At 34.7% G+C, this 21,834-nt stretch overlaps 2 protein-coding genes across 2 annotated transcripts in view; one reads left to right on the forward strand and one right to left on the reverse strand.

Annotated features, from left to right (window-relative positions):
- The window catches only part of LOC119067538, a 38,014-nt gene extending 34,950 nt beyond the window's left edge, over positions 1 to 3,064 (forward strand). Inside the window, exon 9 of the mRNA XM_037170594.1 lies at positions 2,786 to 3,064. Coding sequence (XP_037026489.1) covers positions 2,786 to 2,900 — 115 coding nt within the window. The 3' untranslated portion in view covers positions 2,901 to 3,064. The remainder of the gene's footprint in view (positions 1 to 2,785) is intronic.
- The window catches only part of LOC119067520 (guanylate cyclase soluble subunit beta-1), a 140,946-nt gene that overhangs the window by 39,327 nt on the left and 79,785 nt on the right, over positions 1 to 21,834 (reverse strand). Inside the window, exons 12-18 of the mRNA XM_037170546.1 lie at positions 20,887 to 21,057; positions 19,203 to 19,241; positions 19,103 to 19,135; positions 9,449 to 9,578; positions 9,324 to 9,359; positions 9,014 to 9,151; positions 7,579 to 7,736 (exon numbers count right to left, since the gene is read on the reverse strand). Coding sequence (XP_037026441.1) covers positions 7,579 to 7,736; positions 9,014 to 9,151; positions 9,324 to 9,359; positions 9,449 to 9,578; positions 19,103 to 19,135; positions 19,203 to 19,241; positions 20,887 to 21,057 — 705 coding nt within the window. The remainder of the gene's footprint in view (positions 1 to 7,578; positions 7,737 to 9,013; positions 9,152 to 9,323; positions 9,360 to 9,448; positions 9,579 to 19,102; positions 19,136 to 19,202; positions 19,242 to 20,886; positions 21,058 to 21,834) is intronic.

Genomic DNA, 21,834 nt, shown 5'->3' on the forward strand with positions numbered 1-21,834 from the left:
AACGGATGATGATATACTTAGCTTTAACGGTGAGCAAAGATCAATTGAATTTAACTGACCTTGAGGGCAATGTTTTTTGTATAATCTCCCATGTTGACATTTCCTTTGGGACTATTTAGATTCAACTGAGCTGAAATTAATCATGTCTCCGTTAACAGAGTATTTTACTTTGAACTTTTATTTATTTTCATTCACTAGTTTTCACAATTCAATTTCGGTTAGACTGTAAGTGCGGAAACAGAAATCTCACATTTTACACTGCCAATTTCCTCATGATTCAATTCATCGTGGACCATGTGAGATTTTCATTAGTAAATTTATGGGGAATTCAAATTCATTCCATTAATTTCGCGAATGTTTCCGAACTGAAACCAGCTCCCGGTCGTGTATTGCATGAAAAATACCACACAGTAAACCAGAAACTGGTCGAAATTTAATATACACAATTTTGATATCTCTCACAGCGTTTCTCCATCCATCAATACCGATTCGGCTATCATAAAACATTTGGTTTTATTTCTCATGTGAAATGCTTATGGATACATTACATTAAGATGGAATATTATTTATGGATGAAAAAAGAGGGTATATGCGAGAAGAGAAAAAAATCCCGCATATAAATCTAAAATATTATGATTTTCTGTTCACATATAAGAATTTTGATGGTTTGTTGAAGAATAATCGAACCATAAATATTCAACTTTTCGATATAAATATTATCATATGCAAAAATACTTCTAGAGAGAGATATGAAGAGAAAGAGAGGGAGAGAGAGAGTGTGTGTTGATCGAAGTTGATAATATCTCATGTATTTGTCGGCATACTTACGGTATTACAAAAGGATCAAAGGGGATGCTATATTCGATTCCATTGATATGTAACTGAAAAAGTGCATTTTCCCAACAATAATTCTTTGCGACATTCCGATGCGTACATAACATAGTACTCTTTTTGTGATCACAGACACATGCCTCGCAAATTGTAGCAAATTTTCGTCTTTTTACTTTCGATTCGAAAATGTTAGACGAAATAAAAGAAAAATCTCGAGAACGTTTTTAGTGTCAGAGAAATATTGAAATTTGACACTTGTCTAAAATAAAAGTCAGAAAGAAAGAATCATTTTTTGAATATGAAATGGAGTTTATATCGTTTGTCTCGTTTCGATTTGAAGGTTGTGTTTTCTCCAAACGTTTCATGTTTTATCGATTTCCACAAAAGTTAATGGACTCGTCAATTTTTTATGTAGAAAGGACCGCTAGACTAACGTTCTGAAACGGTTTTCAGTGTCTGTCATTGCAAGCGGAAAACCATTCTGTTTTGAACACGTAAAAAATCCCACCTTCGCATCTCAGCTGTTTGTCATTTGAAATTGCTTTCGAAATCAGAGAAACGGTGAGAAACGGAAACGACGGCTCAGATACGACAGTGGGATTTTTTACGTGGACAAAGCTGTAATGTAAAATTTCCACTTTACTTGCAAACTAATCAATTTCTCCAAAACGAAAAATGTCTGGTTCAATTCAGCCAAACATCACGAACATCAGTACTGCCTTCCAATATCTATCACGTTAGCCCAAAACAATTTCCAGCACATAAACCTTTCGATGTTAATACATGTTGAGAGTGCTAAGGCGCAGTACATTATTTGGCACAGAAGAGATTTCAGTGGCTATCCACATACATTAAAACGTAAGGTCAACATCTAAAATGTGATACATAATTTACATCGGGAATAAATGTTTGATCCATGAACTTGTGCAGCATTACAAATTTGTTACACCTGCAATGCCATGGTCAGACAAATAAAATGTCTCAATAAAATTGAAGTAGCCTCTTGAGTAACATTTCATTCGAAATCTCATTGAAGGAAGAAAAGATCAACCGAATTGATTCGAAAAAAATATTTCTTCCCTAAATGTTCTACTTTCCGGCTAAAATGGTTCATTTCGTCAATAGAGATTGATAGGGTCAACTGAGATACTATCGAAAAAAGTGAATATTTGCGAATGCTTTAAAAAAAAAATCAACATCACACACACGTATCCTTCGATATATCTTTATATCCCCGAAGTGAAGACACCCCACTGTTGGACTGGTTGTATACAATACACAAGCGCATGTTATGTGCTATGCATACGAATTCTTTCGTTCTTTCTTCCTTTTCTTGCCAATAAACTTTAACGATATGTAAATAAACACAAATATAGATTAGATTAAATTCATGTCCAGGACGTCACAAGAATAAATAAAGTGTGGAACGAATTTTTAACAAGACAAAATGAATCATTATTATCATTACACATCCCATTTTTTTTCTCTTCTCGTTGCTGTGCTCCCCCGAAAACCATATAATCATCATCATAAAATTCATTTGCACAAAAAATACATCCAAAAATTCTGATATATTGACGACATTTAAGTCAAGAAGTAATGTGTAACTTATACATATTAAGCGCAGATGAAATCAACAAGTTTTCCCCATGAGAATCCACTTCATTTTCTTAACATTATTTGGAAAATACGCCGAACATAAGGCTAAGGAAATTTTGTATTCGACAAAATTACGTTCTTTCAGCCGGAAAACATCACTCTCTCTATCTATGTGTATACACATATAAAAGACAACACCGATGATTAGACATGTTAAGCATGACGAAAATTAATTGTAGAGCACATAAACACGTTTAATTAACAGAATAATCGAATTGATGCTAAATATTTAGAACAGTAAATTATCAGCCAAATTTTATTAAAAAATATTTCCGGCGTTTTTCGTTTCTTTTAGGTGCACTATTCGAGACATATTACGCAATAACAGTCAGCTACCGAATGGAATCAACAAATTGAAATTGCCGAAGACCCTGAAAAGGTACATCGATATGATGGAAGATGTCAAGTGAATTATATATCCAGAATTCGTTCATAAATTGAGCAACAAAATAAAAATATTTTCTTCAACTATTTCACAGTCAAGATTTGAATTCATTTTATTCGTTTCGTAATTCTCTACAAATCCAGCACTTCTGTACAATGGATTCAATGAAGTGCTTTCATTTACTATAAGTGGTCAATGCGTTCAGTATTTAGGTCAAACATGCAATCTGTAACTGTTGTGTTAATGGTTTTATCTTTACCGTCCCAGACACATGCGATCATCTTCATTAGCTTTATTTATGTGACTAATAAGCGCAATAGATTCGTTTAAAATTACAATTAAAAAATACGTAGCAGTCGTAAGTGCGCTTCAAAGTATGAATGGATGGATGAACCAATGAATTAAAAATTTAATTTCAAAGCATTCTTATATGATAATAAAGCGAGTTGACCACAGCCCCATACACAACGCTACTTTTGCTTTGGTGGTTGTTTCATTTGGAATTTGTAGCGGACTTACGGTAAGAATCATAAATTACGTATCGCAAAAATACCTCTTAGACTTCGTGTCATGTAAGCTCGATAGAAACGAGCCATCAGAACAGTCGGAACATTTGCTGCGACTGAGCCCCGTACCAACCCGTATATCTATTGCGTACGTGACCCTTATGCGTCTGTCCCCATACTTTGCCCGTAAGCCTTTTGCATGAAATCTGTACATCTTAGAAATTGCGCATAGCCCCGTAAGACGTTCCTTTCAAATGTAACATAAATTTCAAATTGACCTAAAATTTTAATTTATTGAGTATAAATACACATAGGACCCAGTAGCGGCCTCAGTCCAAGAACCTAAATATACAATTTTGTCAACAACATTCTATTGGGTGGTCGACTACCTCACAAATAAAACAAAAATTAGGAAAATCCGATCAAATTTACTCGAGTTATATGCAAAATACACTTAGGGCCGAGTAACCTTTTACTTCTAGGGCCCTAACTCACGGTACATTCAACCGATTTCAATGAATTTTTTTGTCCTGCATTGGTATCGACAATACCTATTGTTTTCATTTACATTTCCATCGTTTATTTTGCCGTAGATGTCCTCAAAAGACCTTAAAACACTTAGGCGGCCTAAACTCACGAGGGGCCGACCCGAATATGTCCATCTTCGAACTTAGCCTCAATATTGCCACTATCTGTCAGGTTTTTTTTTTTGAAATCGGATTAGATTTACTCAAGATATCGACGTGAGCATATCGACGTGGTTATGAACTTAGATAAATACTTGGCCCTTACCGTCTGCTTCGAATTCCATCAATTACACACGGAATCGTAATCCTATAAGCCCCTTTGTACTTCGTACGGCGCTAAAAGCCTTCTTTATTATGTCACGCAGTGGTCAATGAAACTTTGTGTATTATTATAAATATCATTGCAAGTTGTATCTTTGTTTGCTAATCACACCTTTCGCTGACAAAAAAGAGCTGAAAATCTTACCTGTTGCAGGTAACTTTGTCTACAGGTAACCTACAATAGCTGCCACAGCTGTAGCTCTCCATAGAAAACGTTCAGCTGTAGCAGATAACATAGATTTTACCTGGAGCCTTTTTTTTGCCGGTGTTTCACAACAGCTTCCTATTTAAAGTAACTTACAGGGGTGATATAATTTATGAACGACATCTTACTATTCATTAGGCACATTGTGATTATGTTCTCTAACGATTGGTTTTGTTCAAGTAATTTTACAAGTTGAGATTACTGGAACAATAGTTATTTGTTCACCGAGCGAAAAAAAAATTGAAATTGCATTTCGATGATGTTGTTTGTGACGTAGCAACGACCACAAATTTCACGAGAAAATTAAATTTCCTACTTTTTCCTGAACTGTGAAAAGTCTAATGCCGTGTTTAGTGATCCTATTTTGTAAAATCAGGCACAAAACTTGATGAAATTGTAAAAGTCAGAAAAGAGTAATCTGTGAACATAGTCCACATTTTCTGATAAAATTTAATTGGGTCATGAAAGCATCTCTTTGTCTACAACAGCAATTTCACTAATTATTTCCAATTTTTTCTTCTTCTTTTTTGTTGAATAGCCTGCGACAATAGCTATTAATCAGTGAATGGTTGCAATAATTGGGTTTTGTAACATCCCACTGTTTATCTACATTTATGCAAACTTTGCTGTAATTTTATGTAATTGTTAATGGCTGAATACGTAATTCAAATTGGTCATTAATGATGTTAATCGAATCGTTCTTCCGATATGTTGATTTAGAAAATTGACGTAGGAAATTTTGACAATTCTTTCATCTTTAATTAACAATGAAAAACGTTAGTCAATGAATTCATTCAATTGTGACTTTTTAAGTTCTGCGCTCGACATTTTTGGGAAATAATTTATCTAACCTCTACAAATGAATTCCAAAATTTCTCTGAATAGCCTCAATTATAAATAAATTTAGCAAAGTTTCGATTATCCTTAGGGAAATTAAGAGAAATCCCTCAGTGATATAGGATATACGACGACGAATTTATATTTTTGATAGCTTTGAACTTAGCTTTGCAGAAATTACTTTAGACAAAACTGTTTCCTCATATTATGCAGTGTATGACGACATATCAGTAGCATTTTGAACGGTATCAATCCAACTTGTTCCAGTTGCGATGTGGATGTCGCATTCGGAATCAATTGCATAGATTGGATTGAAATGGTTTCGTTCGTTAATTCTAAGTTAGAGTTGCTAACTCTGTTCTGGTGCAGACAATCGATGACTATCATAACTTTATATGCTTCTGCACCCAAAACCGTGATTTTCACCAATTAAGCATGCAATAGGTATGAACTTAACTCGGACGAAAACAAATTAAAAGTCACGTTTTCGCATTTGCGGTCAAGTTTGTCCAACTAATGATATCGGTGGTATTCCCAAAAGAATTTTTGCTTCTTTTTTGATGGGAAGTTAGTTGATTGGGTTGTTCTGAATCGATTTTCGAAATTTTCGTTTCCTCCAATCTAATGTTAACATCTGACAGACTTGATAACTCATACCTGTAACGTTTTGCTTGTTATCCGTTTGGTCACTTAACGAGTACAACAGTATCTTAAGGCCATCAAAAGAGGTGGTTACTGTGAGCGACTCGCAGAACATGCATGCACGTTGGAACTTTGACTTTGTCATGGACGGTGTCCTAATTCCACTTTTTCACATCCTTAGTTTACCGTAACATTCTAACAAAAACCACCGTCAGTCGATCATGTGGTTGGACTAACTACTTGCAGTATAATCAGCTTCGAAATTGTGATTATCTTCAAGTGCTCATTTAAGCAACTTTACCTGACATGCTTGAGAAATCGTTCCGTGTTGTGGCTGTGAGAGGATTAAAGCTCGTAGGGAAATTTAAAGGGTTACCAGTGTATTAGAAGAACAACACAAATTGTCCCTCTATGCAATAAAACAGCGTATTGACAATCTCATTCTTCACCAATCTACCAAATCTACCAATTGTACGATAGCTCAATGGGTTACAGTCACCACATCGGCAGGCTGAAAAGCAAGGTTCGTATCCCAGATGGACATCAGTTTTTCATTTGAAATAGCATGTCCACTATTTTTCAACATTTACACTCAACCAATGAAATGGTCTGTGGGTTAGTTAGGTTAAAATATCGAATTGTCGGTGATGCTTTTGATTGAAATTTCGAAAATTCCATAACTTGTTACAATAGAAACATAACAAATTTTTGGGCTTTACCAAGCAATCAAAACTTTACAATGGAAAAGAAGGGGCGACCTATGTTACACCATACATGGACAAAACGTCAAAAGTTATTGTAATAATGTGAAAAACCATTTTTTTCCTTTCGCTTGCTGCCGCTGTCTGAATAAAACTTTAAACTGTTCGATATAAAAGTTTGCCAATTTTTCATCGATAAACTTTTTTTTCTTTTTTCTTCGTCATGTTCATTTTTTTTTGTTATGAAACGACTGTGTCTTTTCACTGTAAAAGAATTTGTAAGAGTAGAAGAAGTCCTTTGTGTGCATCGTATTTTATTTGTTCTACGTATTTGTTCATCAAAATGAAAAGGATGTCAAGTTAAAAATCACTCGGTTCATTTGGGGCTTTCTCCCATACATATATACACTTTGACAATATTTCATGCTACAAGAAATATAATTTCTTTTTTTCGATTTCATTGTCAACTATTCTCCCGATAAGATACAATTTATTGCCAGAGAAAACGACTTGATTGAAGAACAAACGAAAAGGGGTAAACAAAAAAATTATTTTGAAGTGAAGCGTATGCTTTTTTCCAAGGTTTCTTTTTCTGTATATTCATCCGTAAGACAGGCAAAGAAGCACGGTTTATAAAGACGATGACGACGGCGAACTTTTTCTTCATTTTTTTTTTCCTCTCTGCTATCTTAGAAATAAAAGGAAATTATATTTGGCATAGCCTTGCAAAAATTGCTTTCGGTTTAAAGCTGTTATAGCCATAGACAATAATCTCATACAGCAAAAAAAAAATCTTATTGAATGCCATTAGTATACATGGAACACACCACAAAATGTCGTTTAGATGCAGCAAAAATCAATGATTTTACGACGTAAAACTTTTTGGTGTATAATAACGACAACCCGAAAACATTATTTAAAATCGTTTATATGGGATATGGTGTGCTGTATCGCCTACACTTACTTGTAACATTCTTCGCTGACATTTATCCGCCCCGGAACGCCTGTCGTTTCAGTTCGACTGGTTAAGTTAACTGTATTTCCGAAGAGACAATATCTCGGCATTCGATGTCCTATTACGCCAGTGACAACCTCTCCTGAATGAATACCAATTGTAATTTCCTGAAAGCCAAACAAAATGGGACAATAAAATCACGGTTTTGTAAGCTAATTGAGAGTCCGGTGGGGAGAATGTAAGTTTTTAAAGAATGTGGCTGGACAGCAAAATACGGTAAATGTTGCAATAGCCAGTTGCGATTTCAATTTTCTAATATGAATTCGAAGTGGAATCAACAGTAGACCGTTCGTATACACAATAAACGAGGAAAATCTTCTTAAATATCGATTTTTTCTTCTTCCATTCCCTTACATTCTGTGCTGTAGGTTTGGTTAGTGAAAGTCAAGAGTCTTGCAACTCTCTTGTGTTACGACGAATGTGTAATGGTTTTTTTTTTTCGTTTAATTGCAGAGCTAATGGCAGGCCCACACTTAGAATTTTGGTGTTCTTGATTTATAAGATAGAACATTGAACCTTGCGTTTAGTAATGAAATTAGTTTTAGATTTAAGGCCTCCGCACCGTTTAGTTGATCAGTTTGTTTTAACAGTCAAAACTCCGGCTCTCTTCTATGATGTTCACGTAGGGTGAAAAACACGAAAATTTAACTGATCTGTGTCTCACGTAAATGGAGAGCTAAACTGCGAAAGTGCGCACCGCAAAGCCAATAAAAGCTGCTTTCTCTTAAAGCCAATAAAAGCTGCTCCCTCAATCTAGTGTGTTTATTCATTCATTTGCGAGCGAACTATTAATGTAAAAGGACACAAAAATTGAGCTGCAGTAAACGGAAGCAAAACGAAAAAAAAAACGGAGAACTTCTCATAAACGGACGGCGATTCTAGCTTAATCTTATCGCCACTGGCTGACAAAATTTAACTCTCTGAGTTAAACTTATCTCTAGAAGCGTAGTACTTTTTTTTGGTTGTATACATCTGACGGAAACACACACGACTGTATATTTGAAATGCTGGCAATGAATAATTTTCTCTTTTTTCACTAGCCAAATGATGTATAATAGAGCATTCATTACAAACCGCAAAGCTTGTAGAACGACTTTAATTGGATGGCTAAAGTTTTGAAATGAAATTAGCATAAAACTGCAACCAGTTTGAGGGAATCTATTTGAGGAAAGTAAGATATTCTACACATAAATGTGAGACCGTTCACAAATGACGGCGTGACGGGGGAAGGAGGAGTTCGAGAAACCGTGACGGTTCTTACAAATATTAGTTCAGTTTTGACAATTTTTGCGTGACGAGGAGATACGTGGTGTCGAAAAATCCGTAAAATAATGTGACGTCATTTGTGAACGGCCCCTATACAAAATGACCTTGCTATACGTACAACTGGTTTTGGTCCCATATTCACGTTTTTGCACATGTCCATCATATCCAGCGCCAGTCGGGCTATACACTTTGCATGATTATCACAAACTTCTGGTATGCCGGATACAGCCATGTATTTGTCTCCAACCGTTTCCACCTAATGAAAAAAGTTTAATTTAAAATTTACGAAAGAGAAACTAATTTTAAAAGATGAAAAAAAAATCTGTAAAAAGTTTAAATCAATTCAATAAGTCAACAATGACAAAATTAAAAACTTTTTTTTTATTATTTTATAATTTTTCGCAAAAATAATTAGAAAATTGCCCAACCTTATATACGTTCGGTATCCGTTTCGAGTCGGTCAGCTGTAACGGGGACGAGAAATATATATATTTTTGATTTTGTTTATTTTCTCTGTGTTTCACTCAAAAAAAAAGTTAAAAATTAAATTTACCGCGTCGAATACTGTGTACAATTCATTAAGCATTTTCACAATTTTCATGGCCCCTTCGGCGTCTGTATTTGCAGCACAATATTGGCCAAAACCAACAATGCCGGAAAACATTAAAGTCACGCAATCGTACCTGTTGAATACATTTTTTTTTTTGTTATTTAGTTTTGAAAACAGAAAATTCATCAAACTTTCAGGTAAAAATTCGATTCATTCGATTCGTATGTAAGAGTATGTAAAGCGTAGGCAGCGAAATACATGGAAATAGTTTGTGAACAACACATTTGCGACAGTGGAAATTGTAAGACAGCAAGAATGGAAACCCTCTTATTGATCAGGTTGGTGGGGGTGGAACGAGAAGGTAAACAGTCAACATTTTGAATCGAAAACAACCATCAGTCGCATTAGAAAAGTGAAAGTTTCGTGCGATGACTGCCGAATCATGAATAATAAATTTAAATTAGGAGGTAAATTGTTTGCTTCAATTGAGTAAATAGACTGATGTGAAATGGTGTTTGCCAAATCAAAAATCGATGAAAATTATTGCGTTATATTGCGGCAGTAAATAAATGTTCTGGATTCGAATTGACGGTGGTATATAAGGTCTGTGTGCAATGCAAATAAACAGTGATGATCAAGTTAAATACTAAGATTTGGATATTTGATTCTTCAAAAATATGAAAAATTGGGAGCACATATGATAATTAAAATGGTATACTGCTGTCTAGGTTGTGCGAGAGATTATAAGTACCACCAAAAATTGTAAAACCATGGGCAAAGGTACAAAACATATTTTAAAAAATCCGGTGATTACAATAAGCACATAGCATAGCATAATATCTGGCCCCCCTTGTTGTATGTTCGTCAGATAATCCCGGCTCAATGTTTACAACCCGCAATTTTAATTATTTTGTTTTTTTGGTAACTTGTTTCATATAAAATTTTCAATTGATAAGAAACGGTTGCTATGAATTATAGACAGTTTCTTCTATGCACTTTAAATTCTGATTTCCCACTGATGTAGACCCAGATGCATCCAGTTCCAGATGGAAATGGATGGATAAGGCAAACCAAAAAAATAGTTTTTTTTATGAAATCTTTTGAAGATATTAAATTAAATGCGGTATTTCGTTCACATGGCCACAAAGCCTTGACATCCACATAGTAGCTGCGGTATGTGGTGTGCTAAATAAAATTTAAAAGGTGAAACAATATGTGAAATATAAACAATTCATTATGATGGCAGAGTCTTCGACACAGTCTTTAGTACAAGTTCCCTAAGATCGAAGAAACTACCTTTACGTTACATTTCGTAAAAGGATGAATTCCTCAGGATTTAACAGTCCGCCTTTACGTTAAATTTTGTAAAAGGACGAATTCCCTAAGATCGAACAAACTACTTTACGCTACATTTCGACCACAAACGACTTGATTGAAAATGCAAATAAATAATTTGCAAAAGAAACTTTTTCTACAAATAATTTGCATCAGAAACACTTGTTTCTTATACAAATTTCGGCAGTATTGTGTACAAAACAAGTTTAATTTTCAAAATTTCCAGATTTTTTATTCAAATTTTAATTTTTCCGGTGCCAATAATCTCTTTATTATTCTGTGGCTAATGGCACCCGGTGCCAATAGTCTCTTTATTAATAATGTGGCTAATGGCACCAGGTGCCAATAGTCTCTTTATAATACTGTGGCTAATGGCACCGGGTGCGATTAGCATTAGTACCCGGTGCCGATAGCATATTCGATTCATTAAATCCTGCCATATATTGTTTAAACAATAGATCACAAAGGAATGGCCGAATCTTGATGAATGGCTGAATACCAGGGACTAACGTAAGGATTTTCCCGTGGGTGGGAATTCGACGAAAGGGTGGAAATGACTTACTAATTCTTACTTAGAGGCGCCAAAAACAATGATTAAAAAAAGTCGAATTCTTCCTAGGGAGATTTGAAACACATTTTTCTTCCACTTCTGAGCCCTTCTTCTGGTGAAAAAGTCCGCGTTTGTTTTGTTGTCATTTAATTTGATTTCCCGTTTTGCAGAAAAATTTTAGATCTCACCAATGGCATGCAATTTCTTGATAATTTTGCCATTTGGCAAAACATTAAACATATATGCAGTAATCATCTGCGAAAAACGTCTTTTCACTATGACTTACGTTACAATCAAATCTGAAGTGAGTATGTAATAGAGGGTAGGACTCAGCACGCTTCCTTGTGGGACTACTGCAAGGATATGAGCGAGATATCCTAGATTTCTGACAATTTGGTACAAAGAACGTTTTTGTGGAAATGATTGAACAATTTTAATAAGATTGAAAGGAAACTTTCGAAGGAACATTTTGTGTATTAGACTCTTATGCCATGCACTATCAGAGGACTTCTCTATGTCAAATGTGAACAATCCTGTAGAGTTTTTCTTATTTAGAGCTTGTTGGATATGATTAGCTACCCTGAAAAGTTGATGATTCGTCGAATGACCAGCTCGAAATCCGAGCAACAAACAAAGATGTTGTTGGTTTTAATAAAAAGTCGTAATCGATTCAAAATAATTTTTTCAAAGATTTTGCTGATGGAGTTTGGCAGGCTAATTGGTCTGTAGTTGCTAGCGCCTGATGTATCCTTAAGGAATGAAGACTGCTTTTGCAATTGCTAACCAGCCTAGTAATCTTCCACAGTTGGTTAGAGTATTTTATCAACTGTGAAAGTCTGTCGTTCCACCTTTCCTCATTGAAGAATTTAAATTGAGCTCTGATCAATTTGTTGAGATGGTTAATTTTCTTGTCAATGCTGAGGACATGGTTTCGCTGCCACTGTCGATTTTTGTAATTTCTAACTGATATTAACTTTATTATCGTGTTGTTTAGAGTCGGCGAGTGGTTGACAGTCTTGTACACAGGAATGGTGAGGCTGTCAGCCTCTTAATTCTTAATCAAATCATCAATCAACGACTTGGAATTTAAGTGGCATGGATCTGTCGACCTCTTGATTGTTACGCTAAAACCAACTTGTCACGAACTTAACGAAAACTAAACTAAAACTAATCGAAAACTTGGAATAAAATCAAAGTACTTTTTACGTTTTTTGTAAAAATTTATAGTGTGGGCAAAATTGAATTCGTGGATGGGAATTCAAAAGGCGCGGGTGGGAAAATTCCCCCCCACGATGTTCCTTAGGTTAGTCCCTGCTGAATACTGTTGCTTTTACCCTACTCGTTGCATTTTTTTTAGGAAACTGTAAATAGTTTTCATACATCACTCGTGATGTGGTTAAGGATATTTATGGAAAGAGTAATACAGAAATAGTTCGCAAACGGTAAAATAAACAACCCCGAAACTACAACAACTCACTCTAACTACATGGTATCATATCAAAAGCGGTTGCATATAGATCGAATTAAATAATAACTGGTGAACAATTGTAAATTTTGATTGATATACTGTTGTGACAGGCACAACACAACAAGTGAAATATTGATCACAAATCCGTGGTTTCGTATGTGTAACGCCAATCAATCTGAAATCTGACCTCAAAATTCTAAAACGTTACCACAAACAAAGTTTCATCTTTTCAGTGCATTCATGTATTGGTCTCACGCAACCCTCAAATCAGAAGCTAAATGTTGGTTTTTCTTTGACAGTGTGCTTTCTGAACTAAGGTTTCATTCCAACCTTCTAGGTCGGTTTCATGTTATCTGAAATTTTCATACAAATATGCCATAGGTTATCACGGAAAGCGGCCTAATTTGTTTGACCTAATTTCTAAATTCATTATTCAATTCGGTCTTATTAAATCAACTACAGTTTGCGAATGATTTCAAGCATTAGATGTTTTATGTCAATACTTCCGAAGTTTTAATTTAGGGCGTGAGAGAAAAATGTTTAAAAAAAAAAGTTTTATCTCCGCCTGGTGGAGCATGTAAACTTTATTTTTTCGACGGGAAGCATTTACGATAATATGTTGGCACATATTCTGAATCATATTCAGCATAAATACACTCGCAAATTGTTTAATTGATTGATTTTCCCTAAAAGCGGTACCGAACAATTTGCTACGATGAATGAACACTTTCAAGAATTAATTATTAATTTGTTCACTTCAACTGGTTCCGTAAACGGTTTAAGCTTTAATTGCCACTTTCGTGAGCATTCAATATCTTTCGCTTTTCTCTTAAGTAGTCAGCTTAGCGAAACTTCTTAACCCTTGACTAAACCGCACATAAATTTTAACATGAATAAATTGTCTTAAATTCACAATGGATTTTATAACCGTGAAGCCAATCAATTAATCGATTCATTTCGTAAAATTTTGAATTGGATTACGTAAGACTCAGTATAACAGGATGGCAAGTTATTCCATTGACTGTAAAGTCAAGGGTCTTTCGTCAGAAAATAGGCTTTGAAAAAACTGTAGTGTGTGTAGCGCTTGATGTCACGATAAAGTTGAGTAATTTCGGAGTTTCAAAAATGTAGCTTCAATAGACGGGGAATGAAATTCCAGAGGTCAAATTCGCAGAGAATAATCGATTTTTCGACTGGTTTTTTGATGACACGATAAGTGAGTAAATCTGGAACAATTTTGGAAATTGTGGTTTGAATCGACGAGGAATTGAATTTTGAGTTCAAGTTGGTAGAGGGGTAATATCGATCTAATGAATTATTTCGATTGATGACAGCAGGCATTATTTTTCTAAACTTTACCAGGCTAAGTGGGTCAGCTCCCTTGACCGAACAATGTTTCTGAATGAGTCATAAAACGCTTTGCCAACTGCCAACAAATTCACGTCAGTAAACACAATGCATAAACTTTCTGTTTTACAGACGAGTTAAATGCCAATTATTTCTGGATGTTTGCCTGCGCCTGTGATATTATCTCTTAACCTATGCGTTTGATTTTATGGTTTACTTTTGCAGTCGTTGAGAATGGAGTTTTACAGTTAAAATAAAAGCAAAATCTTTTGATAACCTAAACTGTCAAGGTACCTGACCCGCCCATTAGGTGAGACCGAGTTACTGTTGAATGTTTTCGAATATATCAACGGTCTTTCTGAAAATTTATTCCGTTGAATTGAAATACCGATTAATATTGGGAAGTTATAGTTTTCCCGAAACGAACGATACATTTATGTTGAAAATTTATATTTTCATAATCTTTCGCCTACCTAACATGCAGAAAAAGGAGTGTGGTTTTCAATCAAATCAATTTTATCACAGAAGTGGTTAACATTCAAACCAATTTGGGATTTGACAAAAATAAATTCGTCGAAAAACAATTTCGCTTTTTGTCGCTAGCTAACGTTTTTAGGTAAGTTTTTCAATCAATTTTTTTTTTGAAATAGAAAAAATGAAATTCATTCTCACCATAAATAATTTGAATGCAAACAAATCTACAAATTTAAACTTTAAATCATTTAAACAGACTAACGTTTGCTTTGCGGTTCTTGTCTTCACCAGTCAGTATTTGATTATGATCCCGCAGGTTAAAACATAACACTTTCGTCTACACCATAATAAATCATCATCGCCACACGGCATAAGTGGAACATTAACCAAACATATTCCAGCTGGAATTCTTCAGATATAAGCTGAATAAAATACACATCTACGATTAACAGTCTTGCCTTAAACTTGTCCGAAGACAATAGGGATGTCCCAATTTGTTAACAATTCTCAGAAAATCATCACTACAACGTTAGTTCAAATGAAATCATATTTTATTTCTTTTCGGTAAAATGAATGTGTAGCGTGTCGTAACCGTGAGGAAAATTAAATTAAATTTTAGAGATGCCAATAGTCGAATTGTAAATGAAATCAATGAACGAAATGTGTTTGGTAATTTTCTGTAGATAGGAAAAAAAAAGTTTTACTTTGAGAAGACGAAGCAACAAAGTGGAATGAAGAAAAAGGTTCAGAAGTTGAACAAGAAATATTAGAAGATACAATTGTTGGAAGTTTTTTTTAAGGTACGTACGAATCTCTTGCTGTAAACAAGCACCGAAATGACGGATGCCGGAGCTGTGCATTTATTTGACTTTTTTTTAAATTGAAACATTAACAGTCGAAAAGAAACCTTTAAAGGGTAAAAGTGACACAGTCCTTGAATCTTTTCTTACAAAATAACTGTTATCGCTTGGAGTAATGAAATCAAAAAACAAATTCCAAAGAAAATGTTACTCAGAGATGATTCAGCTTACATTGATAACTTAAAAAACGACTGGTTACGTGTGATGTTTGAGAACCTTTCTCCCTTTTTAAATCGGATTATCAAGAAAGATGATTTTAGGAAGGTTTTTTTTGCATCTCCTGATCATAAATGCTGTGTTGTTCATTATATGCCATTTCTCACGCAATATTCAAGGTAAACTAGGCTCAACATAAGTTTTTCGAATCAGCAGCTCTGTTTGTTCCACCCCGCTTTCAAAGCTTTGAAAACAGATAGGATCGGCACATCAGTCTCCGGACATGTACCACAAGTCGGACGCCTACTGTTTTTTAACTGATAAACTTTTTATGACTGGCAAGAACAATGTAATAGTTGTGTAATCGAAATTTTAGTGTCATAATATCAAATGGAGCCTGTTGATACGGAAATACTTATAACAGATGTGCAAAGCTTTGCAGAAGAGGTTCCTTTATGCTGTGAAATTTAAGCGGAATTATTGAAGCGAATAGCACGAACAACGTACATGAAAGTACCACAAAAGCGTAAGCAACACAACACAGTCCGCACGGTGACTTTTAAACGTTGTTGACGATCCATAGTGTTTCAAAAATCAGAAAACACGGCGTGAGGGGCGTGAGTAAAATCTCAGTGAAAAATCAACCATTTTTCGTCATTCTTTTTTGTTGTTGTGTAAGGAATAGATTGGAATAAAAGATAAAGTACAAAGAAGTCCGATGTCACGACGCAGGCAGTGTCCCCAAAATCAATTTCTTTTTAGAAAATACGAAAACCATCCCCATGATTTTTATCGTGTTTGGTATCAATCGGTAATATCAGTAGCTTGCAAGCGAGCCCCATCTCGCAATGCTTCGACTTCCTTGAGGAATTTTATGGCTGTTCAAAGTCAGCGATTCAAAATCCGACAGTTCTGCTTTAAGCCCATTTGCAGTGACAAATATCGTCAAATTTGATGTCATTCGAAAGCGACTAAAATATCATTCTAACAAGCCCAATATCGCTATCATCTCAAGTCTGCATCACGAGATATGGCTGAGTTTGTAGATTATAAAATGGTCATAAAGTGGATATAGATCAATTGCGATTTCAGGCTTGTTAGAAAGGTATTTTCAATAGCTCTCAAATGACATGAAACTTGGCCATACTAGTCGCTGCAACTGAACTTCATCTAACCAGAGGTAATGTTAGTGTTCGCTACTCGGCAATGAGAATTTATTTTCACAGCGCATTCTAAGACGCTAAGAGGCTTGTATAGAGAATGAGAGGTTTCGATCACGAGTTGTTGGAGTCGCTAAAACAATCTTATTTGCATAAGTTAGGAAAAACGTTTTTCCGGAGTGACAAAGTCGCGATATTTCAACACTAGTTAGGAAAAATCCTGTTTTTTGTAGAAAAACGTTGTATGCACCCCGGTGATAAATGTTTTTTTAACGCAACCGATGTGTAATCTAGTCGATAACAACCAACGTTTACCAGAAGCTCCTGCTTAAATCGCACCTAAAACATTTCCAAGTATGATGTAATAAGAAGAGACAAATTTATATCGACCTAATTACTTTGTCTCTTCTTATTACAACACATTTGCAAATTTTTTAGGTGCGATTTAAGCAAGAGCTTCTTGTAAACGTTGGTCGTTGGCCTAAAAAAACATTTATCACTGGGTGGCATAATAGTATGTTGTGTTACAAGTATTGTAATGTTGATTTTTTCAGCACTAGACCCAAGTCCGAGCGGAGCGAGTAAGGAAAATTGGGTCGTGTGCTGAAAAAATCTCATTACAATACGTGTAACACATCATGCTTTGTGCCAACCGAGAATTGAAATAGACAAATCCACAAAAATTCAGAATTTTCATTGTAAACAATCACTCTTCGAATTTGATCGATCACGTTGCTTTGCATTTTTTTAAAACGAATGCTGTAATAACTCATACAAATTTCATTTCAACACTGGTTTGAGTGTTGTAATAAGCCATGAAAACGGGTGTTGTAATTTTGGACATTTCAATCTAGTTATCGATATTGAAATCCGTCGTATTTCAATTCTCGGTGGCACAAATAATTATTTCGTAATCAAATTACAAAAACGATTTTTCTTATCTATTTTGCCTCTTTTTCCAAAAAAAACACACACTTTCTGCCTCAGTACTCTGCACAGGCGGTAAAAGATTTTTTTCTCCCGACGCATGTACCCACTTTTTTATGTTCAATTGCTTGTATGGATTCGTTTTCACCTTTTCTTTTACTCGTGTGGGTTCCCTCAAAGCTTATATATATTGATGAAATTCATGATGGTAGGCAATATTACGGAACTCCTTTCATGGTTTTAATGTAACAAAGGAATGAATGGTTTTATAATAAGACCAAAGGAACATGTATGCTTCATTTAACCTTATATCACGGAATAATAGAGGTAGAACGGAATAAAGAGAACACACAGAACGTGGTTCTCTTTCAGGACCTGCTTATAAGCCCACAAAAAAGACCATTTGTTACGAAAACGGTAAAGTTTTTCGTCCAACCTCAGCCTAATTGTTTCGACAAACTAATATTAATTTACGTGACGATCATATTAAAATTCCGTTTACAATCGAAAACCAATTTGTTATCCAACACAAGGCATCATAATTATCATCAATCTCCCTCCGACTGTGTATATGCACAGATATAAAATATAAAAAATATCAACCCCGTCGCGCGGCGTTTACTATTGATAGAAGTGAAAATGCGAAAATGAAGGAAAATGTTTAATGTCAAGTAAAACGTTCCCCATTGATGAAAAATTATGTAACTGATCTGACATCCGACATGAACCGTACATAACACACACTTAAAAAAAATATTTTATTAGGCAATTTCTTCCGCAGATCCATCCACAAAATGTATATGGAAAGCCATCGAAAGAAAATATAATAAAATTGGATTTTCTGCACGAGTTCCGATGAATGTCAAGGTGTGGAAAATATTACATTCGCCCTGATACACTGCGTTGAAACGAAAAATGTCTTTTATAATACTGCGTACTCCTGAGTGTACACATTACGTTCCATTCTGGCAATGAAATGATAGCACACAAAAAAAGGGATCCACCGGTATATACACGGATGATGGTTGTTGAAAATTCATTCACCCTACAATCATCATTAGACGCTTGGGGATGGTTGGCGTAAAATAAATGTCTCGAAATGAATATAAGTAAATCTCCGTTTCAACGAATGTACCCCATACTACCATCCACACCTCTCTGGTTCATTTCAGACCCATTGTAAATCTTCGTCAATACATTTCACTTCGTTATTTTGGATAACTACCATGAGATGACTTGGCAATTTATGGGATGCGTATGGAACGGAAGGAAGACGAAATACGAAGTATAGTAGTATGGTAGTAAAAGACGAATAAGGTGTGAACGCTGTTACATACTCTTACAATGACTGACTGAATAATTCATATAAATTAAATTTACCTTTTTGGCGCGACCGGTCTTTGATGTCTAAGCCTTAAATTAAAAATAAAGTTTGAATTAATCATCATTTGAGTGGGTAAAATATAAACCACATTCTTACTCATTGGCCACCGTTTTCGGTAGTACCGAATACAATAATCTGGAAAGAAAATATGAGAAAAATGAGAAAATCAATTTGTATGTTGTGCCCTTCTAATTGCAAAAAAAAAAATGTTTCAACCGGAAATCTGTAATTGCTCAATTGATACTGAAACCGCAGCGGCTAGGGTGACCCGAAAACATAACAGACTCACAGACTCGCTTTTTGAAATTTTGCAGTTAAATGTCCTCAAAATTAGAAATCGGTCAAGTGATCACATTACTCCCGACGGTGCATCCACATAGAGTGGTGCCCTAGATACACCGATCGTTTGAAAAGGGTAACTGATAAAAGTGAATGTTGTACATAAAATGTTGGCGCTTCCTCAAAAAACCCTCAAAATGTGGCACATATTTTCTACTTAGTATTAGCGAACATTTAAATAAGCCCCAATGGGGCCAAATTACATCCAAATTACATGTTAAGCAATAAATTGTCTTGAAATGTGGTGATGATTGGAGTACCTCATTCATTTGACTTAATGAAGTGAACAGAAAATAATTTGATTGCCACAAATATGGGTTTACTGTGAAGCAGAGATGTCCCGAGGGGTGACTCACTTCCATTTAATCCATTAAATCCATTTAATCCATTTAATCAAAAAAAAAAAAAAATAGTTTTACCGAAATAATTAGGCTACCCACCTAAAAAATTTGTAAACTAATTACGAAAATTAGATCTTCACGATCTCCAGGGCGTTTAAGTACTCGTGAGGTATAGAAAAAAAATTTTTGGTAAAAATGGTATTAAATTTATTTAATCCATTTAATCCATTTAATCCATTTATTCCACTTTACACCAAAAACGTCTAAAAGTGGAATTTTACGATTTTTAACGTTGTAGTATGAGTTGTAGTACGTCGTTCAATCAAAATCAACCATTTTTAAGACTTTTAAAGTATTTGGTAAAATTAAGTTTTTTCCTATTTAATCCATTTAATCCAATTTTTATTCCATTTAATCCATTTAATCCATTTAATCCATTAAATCCATTAAATCCATTTAATCCATTAAATCCATTTAATCCATTTAATCCATTTAATTTAGAAGTGAGTCACCCCTCGAGATGTCCTCAATTTATTTACAGTCAATACATATATTGACTGTTGCACTCAATTTTGTTTCTGTTCATTTTATAGTCAAATGAGGTGAATGTTCGCATGTTGTAGGTCAAAAAATCCCGGCGCGGCAGTTACACCTTTACTTTACTCCACTTGTAGGTCTTCAAGAGAGGCAGACATTCTTCCAACATTTGAATTTTTCAAATCATGCATTACTTGAGCTTTTATCAAAAAACTGTTTACACTACCCTCTGACATAGCTTCACTCAAAAATAAAGGATCATTTTGAAATGCAACATAATTTTTTCTCTATAATTGGACAAAAAGAGATGTGCGAACAATGCTGATTTGATACTAATAGAAGTTAATTAACATCTCAATGTAGAGACTGTGGGAAAGGCAATTAATCCTAAAATGGTGAAAATGAAAAGTTGTGGAAATTGTTGTTAATGGAAAAAGTGTTCATCTCGAAGTAAGAGGCAATTCTTCAATTGAATTTTGAATTGTTTAGAAACATTTCTGCTGATTTTTTTTTCTTCTCTCTTTTCGTCAATAGCCCTCATTGAACCACACACTATCACTTACCTATCTGTTTTCTGCTTTTCACTTTCCAATTCTCTGTAAGTTTGTTGAAGCTTATCGGTTAGAATCTCCAAATTTCTGGTTAATTTATATTCCGCTTCGAATTTTTCTGATAACAAAACCAGATCTCTGGTAGCGTCGTGAATTGGTACATCCGATATGTACAGCCCTTTTCTGAAAATCGAGAAAAAACAACAAATAAAATTTTAATTTCTTTCTTTCATTCTTTTCTACGAAATTGTTCACGCGAGATACTCGCAGTAAGGTAAAGTTGATTATACATTTGAATTTTGACGTTGTAATGTTATGGAATTTACTTTACGCGGAAAGAGACACGCAATACACTCAGACACACGCACATACCGAAAAGAAAGGAAAAAAAATCGCTTTTTCCACGAGAGAAAAAATTTAGATTATTTTTCATTATAATTTTCCTTTTTTTGAGGGTATTATAAATTTAAATTTCTACACCGTAATACAATTCTAAAGAAATTTTATTTCGTTTTGTTGTATAGGGGTACGTAGGGTTTCTTTTATATGGATAATTCTCAATTGAGAATATCTAATTGGATTAAACCGACTTTGGATATTGAGTGTTGATGGATACGTGCATGTTGTTGATTTAATTTAAATAAAAAAAATATTTTCAAACATAATTGATTTGACGGAATATTTTATTCGAACGGAAAATCAACAATTACACTCACTCATGATTATGTAAGACGGAGCAAATTGTGCTTTGTACTACGTCTCGGTCGGAGAACTTTTTTTTTATTATTTTAGTTAATCAGATTTCGAATTCACTCACAAGCTAATACAATATAACGGCTGACTTTGACGTGGATAGATGAGAGTTTTTGGGAAGCTTCTTCGATTGAGAAGCAGGAAGCCAGATGAAAGATCTTTTGTTCCAAACTCCCTGACCTTAATACTTTTATCAGGGAAATTTCT

This window comes from Bradysia coprophila, assembly GCF_014529535.1.
Source record: "Bradysia coprophila strain Holo2 chromosome X unlocalized genomic scaffold, BU_Bcop_v1 contig_12, whole genome shotgun sequence".
NCBI classification, from domain to species: Eukaryota; Metazoa; Arthropoda; class Insecta; order Diptera; family Sciaridae; genus Bradysia; species Bradysia coprophila.